The sequence below is a fragment of the Rhinocladiella mackenziei genome (assembly GCF_000835555.1).
Source record: "Rhinocladiella mackenziei CBS 650.93 unplaced genomic scaffold supercont1.11, whole genome shotgun sequence".
Lineage (NCBI taxonomy): Eukaryota > Fungi > Ascomycota > Eurotiomycetes > Chaetothyriales > Herpotrichiellaceae > Rhinocladiella > Rhinocladiella mackenziei.
In genome coordinates this window covers 317856-333908 of record NW_013550594.1, presented here as the reverse complement: position 1 = coordinate 333908, position 16053 = coordinate 317856, and the positions used below count along the sequence as shown (strand labels likewise).

At 50.0% G+C, this 16053-nt stretch overlaps 5 protein-coding genes across 5 annotated transcripts; 3 read left to right on the top strand and 2 right to left on the bottom strand.

The window, feature by feature from the left end:
* Nucleotides 1–105: 105 nt before the first annotated feature.
* On the top strand, nucleotides 106–2529 carry Z518_11120 (uncharacterized protein; the record flags this gene model as incomplete). The annotated part of the gene is made up of 1 exon (XM_013411390.1): nucleotides 106–2529. The coding sequence occupies one exon, from the start codon at nucleotides 106–108 to the stop codon at nucleotides 2527–2529; it is 2424 nt and encodes an 807-aa protein (XP_013266844.1).
* A 231-nt stretch (nucleotides 2530–2760) lies between these two features.
* On the bottom strand, nucleotides 2761–3598 carry Z518_11119 (uncharacterized protein; the record flags this gene model as incomplete). The annotated part of the gene is made up of 2 exons (XM_013411389.1): nucleotides 2761–3384; nucleotides 3461–3598. The coding sequence occupies 2 exons, from the start codon at nucleotides 3596–3598 to the stop codon at nucleotides 2761–2763; spliced, it is 762 nt and encodes a 253-aa protein (XP_013266843.1).
* Nucleotides 3599–5630: 2032 nt separating this feature from the next.
* Nucleotides 5631–8114, top strand: Z518_11118 (uncharacterized protein; the record flags this gene model as incomplete). The annotated part of the gene is made up of 8 exons (XM_013411388.1): nucleotides 5631–5893; nucleotides 5945–6045; nucleotides 6095–6213; nucleotides 6269–6932; nucleotides 7003–7077; nucleotides 7137–7344; nucleotides 7394–7466; nucleotides 7515–8114. The coding sequence occupies 8 exons, from the start codon at nucleotides 5631–5633 to the stop codon at nucleotides 8112–8114; spliced, it is 2103 nt and encodes a 700-aa protein (XP_013266842.1).
* A 2808-nt stretch (nucleotides 8115–10922) lies between these two features.
* On the top strand, nucleotides 10923–12569 carry Z518_11117 (uncharacterized protein; the record flags this gene model as incomplete). Its single annotated transcript, XM_013411387.1, has 1 exon — nucleotides 10923–12569. The coding sequence occupies one exon, from the start codon at nucleotides 10923–10925 to the stop codon at nucleotides 12567–12569; it is 1647 nt and encodes a 548-aa protein (XP_013266841.1).
* A 1172-nt stretch (nucleotides 12570–13741) lies between these two features.
* Nucleotides 13742–14515, bottom strand: Z518_11116 (uncharacterized protein; the record flags this gene model as incomplete). Its single annotated transcript, XM_013411386.1, has 1 exon — nucleotides 13742–14515. One exon carries the CDS (start codon nucleotides 14513–14515, stop codon nucleotides 13742–13744), a length of 774 nt encoding a protein of 257 aa, XP_013266840.1.
* Between the last annotated feature and the right edge of the window lie 1538 nt (nucleotides 14516–16053).

Here is a 16053-nt window from a genome sequence, read left to right as displayed (position 1 = left end):
CACGCTTGAATATTCCACTGAACAACCTCGTTCTTAACATCTTCCATAGCTACATTTGCTCTTCAATGTAACCATTGTTATAACTTATGGTACAGAAGATTGGAGATGTCGTCCGAACTTGATCAATTGCGCCGGCAACTTGAAGAAGAGAAGCAACTACGACAGGAGGAGAGGCGACTACGACAGGAAGAGAAGCGACTACGAGAGGAAGAGAAGCGGCTACGAGAGGAAGAGCAATGTCGTCGTATAGCCGCCGAAGAGCACGCTATTTCGGAGCAACGTCGACGAGAAGAAGAGCAACAATACTATCAGCAAAGAACAGGAAGTACAAGTTTAGCCGAATTCCTCGATGCATACCATGTCCACCTCTACCAAGGATTGACCGTCCAAGACAAGGACCAGTCAACCCAAGGAACTCCTGCGAATGCTGACCGAAAGCTTCGTCCCGATTATATCGTTCCTTGGATAGATTTTCCGGCGCACCAGACTCGAATGTGGGATATAGTGATGGAGTCGGATTTCATATCAGAAAGACACTTCACTTCTCTACATACACTGAAAGAGACCGGGGAGCAGCTACATCAACGACAACTAAGTTCAGAGTTGGACCTTCAATACTTTGTTCGATTTGCAATCAATGATCAAGTAACGTCGATCATTAAACACCTATCTCAGCACACGGTCCTGCGCCAGACCCTTAATCTGCAGGGTTCCGTGAAATTTGAAAACCACGGGAATATGCTAAGTCCTGACGAGGCGGTGCAGAACTTTCAGAATTTAACTATTTCCCAGCCACAGCCACGAGGACGTCCCGAACAAAGCTCCTCAGCCACTAGGTCGTCGTCGCCCAGCCGATTACGGACATCAATACCTCGCGCCGATCAGTTCTGTGTATATAGTGTCTTCGATGAGGTGGGTGAAACGATCTACCGGGTACCGGTGTTGATCTTCGAATACAAGGCGGCTCACAAGTTGACATTGGGCCACATCTACGCGGGCTTGAGAGAAACGTGTCTCGACGATATTGTACAGGAACAGCCAGAAGAGGACGTGGAACGACGATGTCAGCGACTGGTAGCGGCGGTGGTGACACAAGCGTTTGCATACATGATCTCGTCGAGGTTGGAATTTGGGTGCGTCTTTACTGGCGAAGCTTTTATCTTTCTGCGCATCCCCGAGGACGACTATTCTCGCGTGCACTATGCCCTGGCCGTCCCTCACGGCGATGTGGGACCGACAACGGGGTGGACCGGTGAATTGAACCATGGGAATCGATTGCATTTAACGGCCGTCAGCCAACTACTAGCTTTCACTCTGGGAGCGATTCAAAGTCCTCGCCGTACTCTTCAGTGGCGACGGAATGCGGAGATCGAGCTGAAGACGTGGCAGGTGATGACGGAGGACTTGGAAGAGGAAATTCCCGCGAAAGACGTCCCTGGGTCGGAATATCGGCCCCCTCAAGGTGACGCGGCGCGGTTTCTGGTGGAATCGCCCATTTGTCATCGGCTGCGCCCTCGGAAACTCCAGATGAATGAGGATGCTCCTATACCAACAAACCCGTCAGCAGAGAGTGATGAAGACAGCGACGACGGGCCGGCCAGCACCGAGACCCCCAGTCGTGCGCCACCGGTTGCTCGGCGAGGTGTTGCTGGTGAAGGGACTGGTCGTGGAGGTGCCGTGAGTCGCGGTAGCCCGTCGACCACGTCTTATCAACAACGAAACTTAGGTCCGTACTGTTCAGCCTTGTGTTTGAAGGGCCTGGTGGAGAAGGGGGTCTTGGACTTCTCGTGTCCCAACGTGCACCAACATGGCTCGGGTCCGCGACATGCCATCGGTCTCCAGGAATTTCGACAGTTAGTACAGCACGTTCTACAGCATCAGCTCGAGTATTGCGAAGAATTGTTCCTCTACGGGGCGAGAGGGTGTCTATATCGCATTCGAGTGCCCCATTGGGGTTATACCATGGTGGCCAAAGGAACGCGACGTGAATTTGTGGCGGATCTCCAACGAGAGGCAAGTATCTACAAAAGGTACCTCAAACCTATTCAGGGAATATACACGCCTGTGTATCTGGGGAGTTTCGACCTGGCATACCCACTGGATTATATCGGAGTGGTACCGATTGTGCATATAATGGTCTTGTCGTTTGGAGGATGTTCGTTAAACAACCTTCGTTCCCTTCCAGCCGCCACCGATACGGCCATCGAAGGGCTGCGTGCGATCCATGGCTTAGGGATCTTACACCGTGATGTGGCCCGGCGAAATATGCTGTGGGATTCGAAAGAGCAACGAGTGATATGGCACGACTTTGGGCGGGCGTGCATCTGCCGACGTGATCCTCTAACCGAGAAGTCGGTCAATACCAGGACGATTTCGCTCGTTGGCAAGAAGGACAGAAACGACCCTCAGCGGGAGTTCTCAAAGGAGATTCGGAAGGCGTTGTCGGAACTTAGATTAAATCGATCTTTACAACCGGGGCCGCTGTACTCATCGGTATCGCGAGGGATTGGGATGGAGATATTAGTGTAAAAGGTCATTCATGACAATATGTGGAACTCCTGCTATTGAACAACTCCATGTCCGCTTCCTTACTGTTTAATAGATAAGATCCGAGAAGGTTAGGTTCTAGGGTAAGAACCGCTCAAAGACAGGAAGAGGCAAACTTGAAGTTCTGCCATATCACGTGAATATAAATATTGTCATGTGACCGCCCGCTCAGATCTTGCATTACTTCTTCGAAGATGTTCTGTCCCTTCTCTTCTATAAACACCGGTTCCCGTCCCCTGTTTGGAGGTCGGCGAGACGCACATCCGCGTCGAGGAAGAGATTTTCCTCTACCTGACGAGAGGGATAGCGGTGATTCTTAGATACAGAGGCCATCGTATGGGTCTTAGGGTGCTGATTAGAACTCTGGCCGTCCTCTGGCGGCGAGCGTTTCCGCGATCTCGAAAGAGACGAACATTCCTCTTGTATGAAGTCTCGCAAGATCTTTTTATCGTACTCATGAAGGCAACGGTTGAGTTCCGAATTAGACTCTTCATCTTCTTCAGGAACAATCCAACACAGGACAAGATATCGGTGCGGTTCCGGGTCCAGCCATTTCCCCATCACTCTTAACACCAAGGGAGACGTAGAATGGTGCGATGGCTCGATCGCTGATAGTGTTTCAGGGATTTCGATCGAATTTGCGCTTTCCATGAAACATGGCGGCGCGCCGTTTAACGTAGGTCTTTCGGCGATGCCGTCACCAGTTCTTGCACTGCTGGCAGAGGATGACGCATAGGAGGATTCGTTAACTGCCTCACCACTATCATCGAAAAGGGCTGGACGCTTCTTCGTCGCCCTATCTCTCTCGTCGTCGTAGGAAGACGAGAATCGTATACGCTGTGAGAGTCAGATCTCTGAACATTCTTGGGGCTAAGAGTGCCTACCGTATTTTCATTGCCGTAAGATCGATAACCTCCCCTTCGTCGTCAATCAGATCATCGATATCGTAGATGGAATTCGCACATAAGTCGGGGATTTCAATCACGAGAGGACTGGATCTAGATTCGGCGATGGGTGGTGGAGAGTCTTCGCCGCACAGAGTTTCCGACATGGTTCCCTGTTTAGAAAATTTCAAGGGTAGAATAAATTTCGACTGAAACTGACTCCTCACGCTGTGTACGGAGTATTCAACGCCACGGTCCCGTGAATCAATGAAAGCTGCGGTTCTAACCTCTTTAAAGTCCAGGGACGTAGAAGAAGCAGATTTCGACGGGCTGCGGAGACTCGGCTTTTAAATGCTGTCATCGATCCTCGTCATGTGGACCTACGCATGTCGGCCCCCTCGATTTCTTGCTCGACGGTGTGAAGTGTTGCGCCTAATGCCAGCGAAGTCGACATTCGGACTTCTGTTCCCCTGCAAAACGCCCTTACGCGGGACGCTTCTGAAGTCAGAAAGTCCTACACCCTCTGGCATTGGCCGAGTTCCACATGGAGCCGCGTCGCTACACGCAACTAGGACCCGAACAGCATCTCTGTGCAAACTGCCTGAATATTCGCACTCGACCGCACACAGCATGAGTCTTCCCCCCGGTCCAGTGTCCTTTTCCCTCGCTCTACCCACACAAGGGTGCAGAGGAAGCGCTGCCGTGTAGTCTGTCGAAGCCGTCCTCGATGTTGAATTCGCTGTCGAGGATTCGAGGGGAGGCAGATTAGGAGTGGAGAAACGTCGCGATGTTGGCTGGGAACCCAGAGGCTGGCTCACATCATCGCGACCGCAGATCCCTGCAGGAGTCGAGGAAGTCGACGCCCCATCGAGCTGCGCTGATTCGTGTGTCGACCTTGAGGTGAATGTTTCATTCGGTTGCAGTTCGAAAACGAGCCCGATGGCGTCGGTAAATAAGTCATGGGCACAACCGCCAGGGCATGAAGAAGGCCATCGTAGACCAGATCGAATACTAGACAGATGTGAAAGAAAGTGGAAGTGCGAGGCGGAAGACTTGTGAGACGAAAGGAGAGTGGGGGGAAAGGCTCGTTCAAAGCGGGATAAGGTTTAGGCTGCTCTCTCCGTCGATAACACGAAAAATGATTGTGTCGAAAATCCGGGTCGACCAAAAATCTGAGTGAGGGAGGGCGACGGGACCGAGGAAGAAGAGTATTAACGGCAGTGAAAGCAGCGAGGAGGCAGTCTCCTCAATATATCTTTTACCCAGAGCGTAGGAGAGGCGGCAGAATCGGTAACAATGGCCGTAAACGGTAGGTGGTCGGCGACAGCCAAGAAGTTCCTTCTCCCTCTTGGTAAAGCGCAATAGGTGATGCCAACCCAGAAGTGTACAGCCAACGACGCCGCTTTTGAGAGAGACTACCTTTTCATTGGATCAGCCCAGCACTGCTGTCGGCGCGACGACTGCCGACCGAAAAGGCCAATCACAGCCGTTGACAGTAGGGTCCATCGGGGTGAGCAGGACCGGGCGTCGCACCATCTGCGCCAAGGCGGCTAGATTTTGGCCCCCACAATGGGTGAGTCGCCGGTGATCGCTCACCCAGCTCACGGGATCCGAGGGTGAGCACAGGGCGGCATCACCTCGTTCCCAAAGGAGGGTGAGCTGGCCGTGAATTTCCCTTCTCTTGGCGGAGCTTCTCTTCATGTTGTCCTTTGTTCTGTGCCAACGCACCAATCGGAGCCCAGCCTTGAACTTCTTCTGCCGCTGCTGCAAGCGATATTCGTGTATCCGTCTCATCTACAAACTCGATTTTTCTCAATTTAAAAGGAATACGTGGCTGAAATACGGGATATTTTCTGTTCACGGCAGCAGCATGAGCCAACACATACAGCATCTTCGTGCCACCAGACGTTGACGAAGCCATAGCATGCCAGCGTAGCTCGCAAGGGCGAGCACCTAAACGACATCTAAACGGCATCTGTGTATGGCTGATGTGTCTGAGTGGACTACATCCCCTGTGCTAGTTTTACCCTATAATGTCTCAATAGAGCATATACCGATATGGAGGAAGTCTGTGGATGATCACGCCTACTGCATAATTATAACGGATGATGGGTATATAAAGGTGATGTGTTCTTCGAGAGGCAATGCCATTAACATCCTTTCAGATTCGTTCTTCACCCCGAAACCTAAAGCGCAAAAATGCCAGTAGCATCCAAAGTTATGAGGCAGAGCAAGGGTGTCCAAGCCTCTCTTCCAGGACCTAACAACCCTGATACTCCCCCAGACAGTCCGACTACACAGCTACCCAATCCTTTTGAGTTTGCCAAACAATTTTTAGACGCACTCAAGTCTATTCAGACATCTGAGCCTAAGGGTACCTCTTCAGCTGCCGAGACTAACGCCCAACAATCTGAACCAATTTCTCGAGCTTCGAAGCTAGAAGTTAAGGAGGTCCATGAAGTGTAAGTTCTCCTAACACTTAACGCTCGGCTATCCTGACCGACCACGCACAGTTGGAACCCCAAGGCGTACGAGTACAAGGTTGTTGAATCTCCTCCAGCTGTTGAGTTGACCGAATTGGATACATATGTCTTTGTTGTGCGTACTCGCGTTGGTAAGCATTCCTGCCTCTATACTGTCACATTAACTAATATTAGAGATAGAGAGGACAAGCTTAAAGTCCACGACCTATGTCGACATCAAGTCAGAAGATCTACGGGACATTCTGAGAATCGTGCTAAAGGACATCAAATGGCTTAGCCTCGGTGAAGACAAACCTGCCGTCAGTCTCATTGTGCATAACGCAGTATGCTGTCTGTGGTTAACAAAAGTCCTAGATTGAGCAGAACTTATTGTTTCACTACCTCTCTGAGCTCGAAGCATATCGAGTTGGGGTAGCGAATGGCTCTATCGCTGATCGTAATAGTATCGACGCTCTGGATCTGTTGATTCACACCATTAAGAACCGATACAAGGCTACCGCCGAACGTCTCAACCCACTTCTAAAAGAAGGCAAAATCACTTATGATCTTCTTTGGGCGCTCTTTAAAGCGAACGATTATATCATTTCGATCTGTCCGGGAAGTGGTAAGCCAAAATGCCTTAGGTACGAGATGGGTGAAGAGAAGAAGACAGAGCAAGGTGTGAAATACTTCGAGTTGCATTGTCAGTATCTCGATTTTGACGGGAAGGTGTTCGGAACGGTCCACGCTAAACTCATTATCGAGAAATTCGGTGGAGCCAGACGGATCAACACCTTAAATGCATTCCCCCTCGAGTTCCACCCCAATCCTAAGAAGATGAGGGAACATCTTGCAGCCCGCGGTCAAAAGTTCATAAATCTGGTGGGAATTCACCACCAGAGCTATAGAGGACAAGCCTTCTTCCAGCGAAAAGATGATCTTATTCGAAAGACAATCAGCTCGAGGATCATAATTGATGCCGAACAATTTCGAAAGAGCATTCCGAGTTATCCACGATTCTTCACTAAAAGCTCAGACTGTACGGTCGACTTGTCTTCCCTCTTTGTATCTTCAGCAGAATCGGACTCCGCGCGGGTAATGAGGTCCAGTGGATCTGCACGAAGATGACTGGCTTCTTTGCTCCCCGACGGTAATGGGATTCAGTTTGCGTGATAAATTCTGGGGTAAGTTCCATCAACGGCCTTGCATCCTGTACAAAATCAGAGGTGACGTGTTGCTATAGGCGAATATGCCGTCGAGGATATACGACCCATTGATTGGTCTGACTTACCCTTCGCAACTCTGACGATTCCCTCCCATAAGAAAGAGGTTATTTTAGCCATTACCCAGAACCGTTTGGGTCAGCCGATTCAAGATAAACAACCTGGCCGTCCAACAACGTTTGACGACGTTGTTGAAGGAAAGGGGCGTGGTATTAACATACTCCTACAGTGAGATCTGGTGGCTTTCATTTGTCTCAAACGTGCTGACCTAGATTAGTGGTCCTTCCGGAGTAGGAAAGACGTTCGCAGCAGAGGCACTTTCTGAGCACTTTCATCGGCCGCTGTACTCGGTATGTGGAAATCACCAATGCAGTGTCGGGTAAACGTTGACTTTCTAGATTTCGGCAGGGGAATTAAGCTTAAATGCAGCAGAACTGGAAGAGCAGCTTGATCGTATCTTTCGGACGGCAAAAGCATGGAATGCACTCCTCTTAATGGATGTATTCCTGCAAGAGCGTTCCCGGCTCAGTCTCGACCGGAACTGCCTTGTAGCGGTCTTCCTTCGCAAATTGGAGTTCTATGATGGAGTCTTTTTCCTAACTACTAACCTACTTAATGACTTCGATGCCGCTATTCTGAACAGGATCCACCTGAAGTTGAAATATGACGACCTCGATAAAGGTGCGAGAAAGAACATAATTACTCAGTTCTTGAAGGCAATAGACGAAGGCGCGGGGTTCCCAGGTATCAGCACAGAATACATGGACCGTTTTGCTTGTGTCCCGCTCAACGGTCGCCAGGTAAATGACCCGAGCGAGCGAGGGTATCATTTTAATGACGACTTACAGATTAGAAATACTATCTCCACGGCGAACGACTTGGCCAACGGGAAAGGGGAGCGTCTATCCTCTTCTCACATCTCTCAGGCCCTAGACACAAGCGGCTATGTGGTCCCTAAGTTGGGTGATATATCGATGGACGATAGCTTGTATGAATGAAGTCCAATCATTGGGATGAAGGGTTAAGCTGCTTGAATGAAATGAGAACTTACTTGAGCGAGGGGGTTACAAGATCTACTTTATATCAGGCTTAATCGAGCCTCGAATTTGATTTGATTTGGACTCGAAAAGGATCGATTTGATTTGATTTGATCGATTTGGATCTTATTTGGATATTTGGGATAGCCCCACTTTTTTCCCAAGATGATCGGATCCAATCCGTGGATCATCTCGACGTCGGGGCTTGTCCGTTCACGCTCGGTTACAAAGCATATCGAGTGTGATTAGTAGAGCTTCTCTGGCTGGTCCACAGACTGGATCCGATATGTACGTGGCCCATCTCGATATCGACCTCTATCGAGTAGGGTGCCCTCCTGGCCACATGGTCCACGGATTGGATCTGATGACGGTGCGGCAAGGGGGAGTGCCACTTGATCACGTGACACTGCCAAGCCATCGACCGACTAACACGACAGTCTTGGCGCCAACACACAACGCCAAGCCATAACGAGGTGATTCCAAAATTAAAAAACGAACCAAAAAAAATTCAGGTTTATATTTTATTCCGGCAAAAACCGCTTCAAAATTGACACCAAATCGTGGTTGACCTATCAAGGACGTAACCGAGTGGTAAAACACTCGCTTGCAGTCGAACCGATAGAATTGAGGGGCCTTACTAGTGTTCGATCATAGGTAAGGTAAGAGGGTTGTCCGGCCTAGTTTTCTAGGTGCCCTAGATGGGTAAACGTAATGCTCCAGCCAGTGATTGTTGATGATGTCGTCTTGTTCATACCGTTGGGAGTTCAAACTCTTCTTCAGTTGAACTTGTCTGGCTGAAGCTTTCACTGGCTGCGGCGCCCCATTTATGAGTTCGTCAGAGATGGACTATAGGAGGGGGCCTTTTTTTTTTCCAGAAATGTTTTTTTTACGCGCGCGCGCGCGTGTGTGTGTGTGTGTGTGTGTGTGTGTGTGTGTCCCATTTATATTCTAACCAATCGCAACGCCGAGAATGTGACTGCTACGGCCAATCAGCGCGCCCCGCTTTACCTTCCTCCTTCGTTAGGCGCTGTTCAATAGCGCGTTCATTACCATCACACCCCCCGTTGAGTTTCGCGAGTACTCCTGGCACTCTAGTCCTAGTTGGATGCAGGTAAAGCTGGGCATCCCCCTCGAAGGAAAACCGCACAACAAAACACGGTAGAAGCCATTCTGAACTGCTCGTATAGGTTAAAATCCTCCACGTTGTTACTGCGAATCCATTTTATACCAAAGGTGATATTATGAAGACTTCTCATCACGGCGGATCGAGCCTAGTCATGTCCGTATGGCAATGGCGTCCTGTTCGGGATTCTGGTATTGCTACCACGTTAAAGTTCAGATTCGTCTAGGGATGCACTTGACAAGTGGCCAGCAGCAAGCGCTAACAAAACTATAGGCGTTTGCGGATGGGGAAAGAAGGAGATTTTCAGCAGGACGAGTTCATCGCAACACATTCATGCGCAGTTAACCCACTAAAGAGACAATCACGTCTGATTGTGTTCGGCTAAACATACTCAGCACCACGAAGTCATGACGAGCGGCACCCTACAAACCTCATCCCTCAGATAAGCGCTTGCTACAGATTACATCATTCGTCGTTCCACCACACGGGAGTCGTTGCTCTTCTGACCCATCGTGTGGCATACTATATGGCCCTCGCCTACGACAGTCAGGAAGGAAAGAAAACGCGGTGACCATGGCCCCTAGATCTCTGGTGCGCGCGAAAGGTACGCTGAACTTGATGGTGAGGAGATTGTTGTAAAGAGACTTGCGACCCAGACAGTCAATACGATCAATGACGTGGGATTCCTCCATTATTGGAACCTGTCCATTATTGTTGGAGGGGACACAATATTGGAGAGTGTATAATATTGGAGGGGACATAATATTGGGGGGCATACAATGTCGGAAGGAACACAATATTGGAGGGAACACTCTATTGGAGGGAGCACAATTTTGGGATCCCTTTCACTGGACATCTTCTACTGGAGCCTAATTGGAACCTCTACTCTACATGGAATCTTTCCTCTGAGTGTGCTCCCAAAAAGATGACGCTCCAAAAGGGCGTTCCCAAAAAGAGGGCGCCTAAAGGGTCATTCTGGAATGGTACAGTGGTTCACGAAACCGCCCTCCCCTTTGCTGACACATTGCAACTTTCTTCTACTATAAGCTAAGGATATAAGTGAGTTGCGCTTTCCGGATCTGTTATAGTTCAACTAATCCAACTACGAATCACAAGTGATCTGATTTTACCTCCACATGTCTGAAACCGTAACGGCTCTGGTAATATTACGGCCACTCCCGAAACCTCCCTGCCCACCAGAACACGTTGTTGCAACTTTCTCCAATTCAAAGCCAAGGACTGGAGTGCATTACACTGAAACGAGTCTATAATAGTTGAGTGCACACTAACCGCTAATCACTGAACCAGTAGATTTCGTCTTGGTATTGTTAACGATAGTCCGTACTGTAAGTCCGGCCATCTTTATATCGAAGTAAAGAAGCCTAGGTCTTCGGTAAATGGAAGGTAGCTCCACTCAACACGTCCACTCTGCAGTCCGCTTTTCATCCGTTCCCCCACCAGAGTCCTTAGTGTCATGTAAGAATCACAATGGCAGCAGCACATCTTTTCGGAGCCTGAGCGCGTGTGCCGCAGCGGGCTGCCGCACTTGCCATCTTCGCCATCTCGGCATTGTCAGAACACTAGGGGAAGAATTTGCATCATCTCATCACCCGATTATTAACATTTCTACACTACAATGCCCTTTAATGAATATCGTCCAGTTCTGGCCCAGCGGCAAATTCGACGGCCGCCTGAATGTTCTCCTTTACACAAGGGCTGGCCAGGCCACGACTTCATGGCCAATTGTTGGCGTGGGCCGTGAAGTCGATAGTCGAAGACGGAGCTATGCATCTATCGTGACCGAATGGCTGAGGCTATGTCGCGAGGACCACCCTGCCTACCCGTCAAATACGGACGTGCCCTTACCGACTCGCCTTCTTGATGTCGGTCCCTTCGAATCGAATTCGATACGGCTGAGGGTCACGGCGGGCCAGAGAGGACTCTACACGGCTCTTAGCCACTGCTGGGGTGGTGACATTGAAATAAGGACGACAAGGGATAGCATCGCGGCCCGGCAGAAGCAGATCCTCTATTCTGATCTACCAAAGACATTCCAAGATGCCGTCACCGTTACAAGGGACCTTGGGCTCAGATACCTCTGGATCGATGCACTCTGTATCATCCAAGACGACGCGCAAGACTGGGAAGGGGAATCAGGAAATATGACCGCCGTCTACCAAAACGCATATACCGTCATCGGCGCAGATATGTCACTAGATTCGCATAATGGGTTCCTAAAGACCGAATCGGGCGGTCATTACTTCGACCAAGGGGTGCTTATAGCCGCCATCGACAGCGAAGAATCTTTGATATATGCTCGGCCGATGATGTTTCACGAAAATCCTTGCCCCATATTCAAGAACGGCCCCCCAGAGCCGCTCTCGAAGAGAGCCTGGACCATGCAAGAGCAGATGTTAGCGTCCAGAATGATTCATTTTGCGAAGAGGGAGATGATTTGGGAATGTAACTCTGCACTGCTCTGCGAGTGCATGGAACTGGACGGACAATATTCCCCTTTCGCCATAAACCAAAAACCGATGCTGATGACTTCTCATTGGTCTGTCAAAAATTTCAAAACTTGGTACAAGGTAGTGGAGGAGGTCACGAACCGGAACATCACCAAACCTGGCGATATTCTACCATGCCTCTCGGGCCTAGCCCGACGGTTTCAGGACGCCGGCGCCGGGACTTACCTCGCAGGCCTTTGGCTCGACGATTTGCTGCTGGGACTCTTGTGGGAAGGATCGCAGCATTGTTCCCGCGCCACCCCATACCGGGCACCGTCGTGGTCCTGGGCTTCTGTCCGCGTGGACAATAGCTACATATCTCCTCACTTTCGTACCGGTGGATTCCTAGACGACGATACTAAGCTGACTAAAACTTACGCCAGAATTGTAGAAGCGAGTTGCACACAAAAGGGGAAGGATCCCCTCGGTGCTATTTCAGACGGCTACGTTAAGATCGTGGCACCTATGTTGGAAATGGCCCCTGATGAATACCTCGAATCTCTTAATGTGTGCCATGTTACGCCCCTAGGTGTCAAGCATGGCTCGAGGAAGCTCACCGTATTGCTTGACTTCGAGTTTGCCCCGAGTCGAGACGAGAATTTGTTCTGTTTATTCGTCGGAGAACTAAGTTGCGGGTCTAACGGAGTGCCGTGCCGTGGACTGGTTCTCCGGAAGCGATGGGATATCTCGGAAATGTATGAGAGGGTCGGCAGCTTTAGCCTGGAGCGAGGAGCGGAGGTGGACTTCATTCAAGGTATCGAGGATAGTACTGTGGTGATCATCTAGGGGTTCCTGCTGGACTGCTGTGACAGCCTTGCCAAACCTGTTACACCAATTGCAGCAATTCCACTTACTCACCCCACCTCGTCGCCGCCAAACCAGCCTCGTAGCCTTGCGATATCAGTTGCGACCATTCCTGTAGTGGAAAAATCTCAAGTTGCAGCGCTGGAACAGGCTGCATTCCACAGCCTAGATAGCAGATAAATAGAAACCCCAGTCCTTCAACAGGATGGAGGAAAAGCAGAGCCAAAAATGCAATCATTTTAGTCCATTTGGCAACACTAGTAACCGCGTTGCGCTAGTCCTAAGATCACCATGTGCCTCACCATTAATGGTTTCGTGAAAGTCTTGGAATAGGTATACTTGGTGGGCGGGTCATCGATATCATGTGGGGGATAGCATACGAAGTAGATCTTTCGGACTACAGCATTTTCGTGAGTCTGCCGAAGTTGGGGAGGGTTCCATATGATACCGGCTGGGGTCGAGGCTAGTTTTGGAGGCATGCTAAAAGCTGACGCGCAGGGACTCGAGGAGTAAATACTGGTGGACGGGATGGAGCAGTGGATTGGATTGGTAGGGAAGCCCTAGCGATATGGACAACCTGATAGTGTGATCCAGGGAGTGTTGTATCCTGCCATGGGAATGGCAAGGCGAGGCTTATGTACCTTGCGGTTATGCGATGACATGGCATCAGCTCGAAAGCCTGGCAGAGCGATACGCCGATTCCCAAAATAACCCCTACTGTTTGACATTCGAAGCACGAAACACCGTCTATTTAGGCGCCAAATGCAGCAGGGTTTGCCGCACGCGAATTGTAGACGGGCATCCCGCTGGTTTCAGAGCAGGGTGCATCTGACACTGACAGCGAGTATTCCTAGGCACAAGACATGTCCCCAACAATATCGGAGACCTCGGCGGACAATGTTCAAGACCTCCCGCAGGAGATACAGTGGCAGGATATAAGTATGGATCTAGCACTTGTCTTACCTCATAGCGCATTAGATGGCAACCTCGGGGTTAGTGCTGATCAAAGGTCTCCTCCAGATCTCATTGCCCGTCCTCGCCTTGACTGTTAGTCAAATTGGCCCGAAGCCGAAGCTAGTTTCTAGTTGTGCATTCGTGTTACTGTATGCGTATTGACTAGAAGCAATATCAATGTGTCGCTCATATCGTGCAAATCATTTTCTGAGAGCATAACCAATTGCGTTGAATTTGGCATTCATTCTCCGGGCCTCCAACGTCTCCATCGAATCAACCACGGTTTGAAGGAATTTTGCACCTGCTGCGCTCTTCATGCCTATCGGCATGAATTCTGCGTAGCCCTTTAAGCAGACATACTCGAAGAACTCTGGATAAAATCCCGCACAGTCCCAGTCTATCAACCAGAGCTTGCCCGAGTCGTCGACCAGAAGATTATGAAGATGAACGTCCATGTGACACATAACTAAATCTTTGATGTCTTCTTCGAAGCGTTGCTGCTTACTTGCCCTGCCAAAAAAGTGACATAGCTTTAAACACTCATTGAACCAATCAATGAGATCTTGAATGGAGTAAAATGGGCCTGCACCACTACTTGTGAAGAGTCGTGGTGCCATTGCACGACCGCCATCCACTGGGCCCGGTACTGTGTGATGAATTGTGTGGAGTGTGTTAAGTATGCGTGTTAGCTGGTCGGCGAGATCCCGGGTTTGCTCTTCGTCCAAATCCTCGATTGTCTGAGCTAGGATTTTCCCAGGTATATATTGCATGACAATATAGACAGACTCGTTAGCTTGACTGTCTGTATGCTGCTGGGAAGTCCAACAATCATAGACCTCAGGCATAGATATCTGGACTTGTTGTTGAACTTTCATCATAGTTCGGCCTTCACCCAGGGAAATCTGGGTACCGTATTTGACGACAGCACGGTTCGAAACGCGAGCAATCAACAGCCTTTGCAGGAATATCTCCATCGTCCGGCAAGTCTCCACCGGCCTGAAAGAGCTTCGGGGCGTGCGCGACCACAGATTCGATTTGTTCTCGCGCCATATATTGCGGCGCTAGATCGGCGAGGGGGAATGGTCCTGTGAAAGCCAAAGGATCGGGCGGTAAAACTTCCATCATCCTGTCGGTTGAAGATGCTAATCAATAGTATAGTGGCCAATTAAAGAGTTTTGGGAATTGGTCACATGTCTGGGAATTCGCTTCCGAATTGTCATATAGCAGAAGCAATTGAGCGCAATACGTTGTGAGTGAGACACTTAGAAGTCAGAAACGCCTCAATTGAACAGGAAAAGTGTTTGGCTTGGCATGCCAAGAACGTCTAAAATCACGTGGTCTTCTTCGCAGCCTCCTTCGTAACAAATCGAAGTGCCCGGTCGAAGGTTCACTCGACCGCATGCCGCTCCAGTGTACGTTTGCCCTCACGGACTCGCACCGTACGGAAATCTTGCTCGTCGCTGATTCGTAGTTGGATTAGACAAGACAGTTGCAGATGCGGCAAGCGTGGCCCACTTATTCCGTTAGCTTCTGGCGTGAGAAAGTTACAATGTGTCCGCAAAGGGGAGGGTGGTTTCGGGAACGACTGCAACCCTCTTTACTACTGTAGTGTACCAATCACCGGCTGACGGGTAGCGCCCAAAAGTGATTACCACCGACTCGTGCAAGCTACGACAGTGCCAAGCCCACTACCTCACGTGATAATGTCAAGCAATATGTCACGTAATTGGACAGCAACACTCTCACACTGTACACCACAGTAACTAGGGGCCGTGGATAGGATATTCACGGGGGGTAAAAGCGTAGCTTCGGTGTTTTGGGGGCAAGCCCCAGGCTCCATCGGATCCAATCCACGGCCCACCCAGGAATAGGTAGAATGCCGCCTTTGTCTGCCAGACTGCCCTGATCGGATCCAGTCTATGGATCACGGGTGGACAAAGTTGATCACGGTGTCCTGTGCCGTACGATATCCTCCATCGGATCCAGTCCATGGACCATATGTAGACGACGGTATACCCAATTAGGAAAGCCGACAACGATATCCGCGATATATCTAGCAAATACCGATACTGTACATTGGACTCAGATATTGGCGATGAGAATAGAACCTATCTAGATAGCTAGCGATTTCGAGTATCGGAAATTGGTCCAACTGCGACATTTCAGGAGTGCAGAAGATGAGTCGCAGAAAAGGAAGAGTGTTGCAGGAAGAATACCGCAGGCAGATGATGTCTATCTATTGGTTATCTAGACGCTGGCCCTTACTTGGGTCACGGATAGCCTTCAGGACCTGTTGGCCGTCAGTACACGGTGACCTGCAGGACATAGCGACCTTCAGGACATGGTTACTTCCGGGACATGAAGGCCTTCTGGGCCGGCATTCCTCAAGGACCATCATCCCTCAAAGACCGCCATCCCTCAAGGACCACCATCCCTCAAGGACCATCATCCCTCAAGGACCGCCATCCCTCAAGGACCATCATCCCTCAAGGACCATCATCCCTCAAGGACC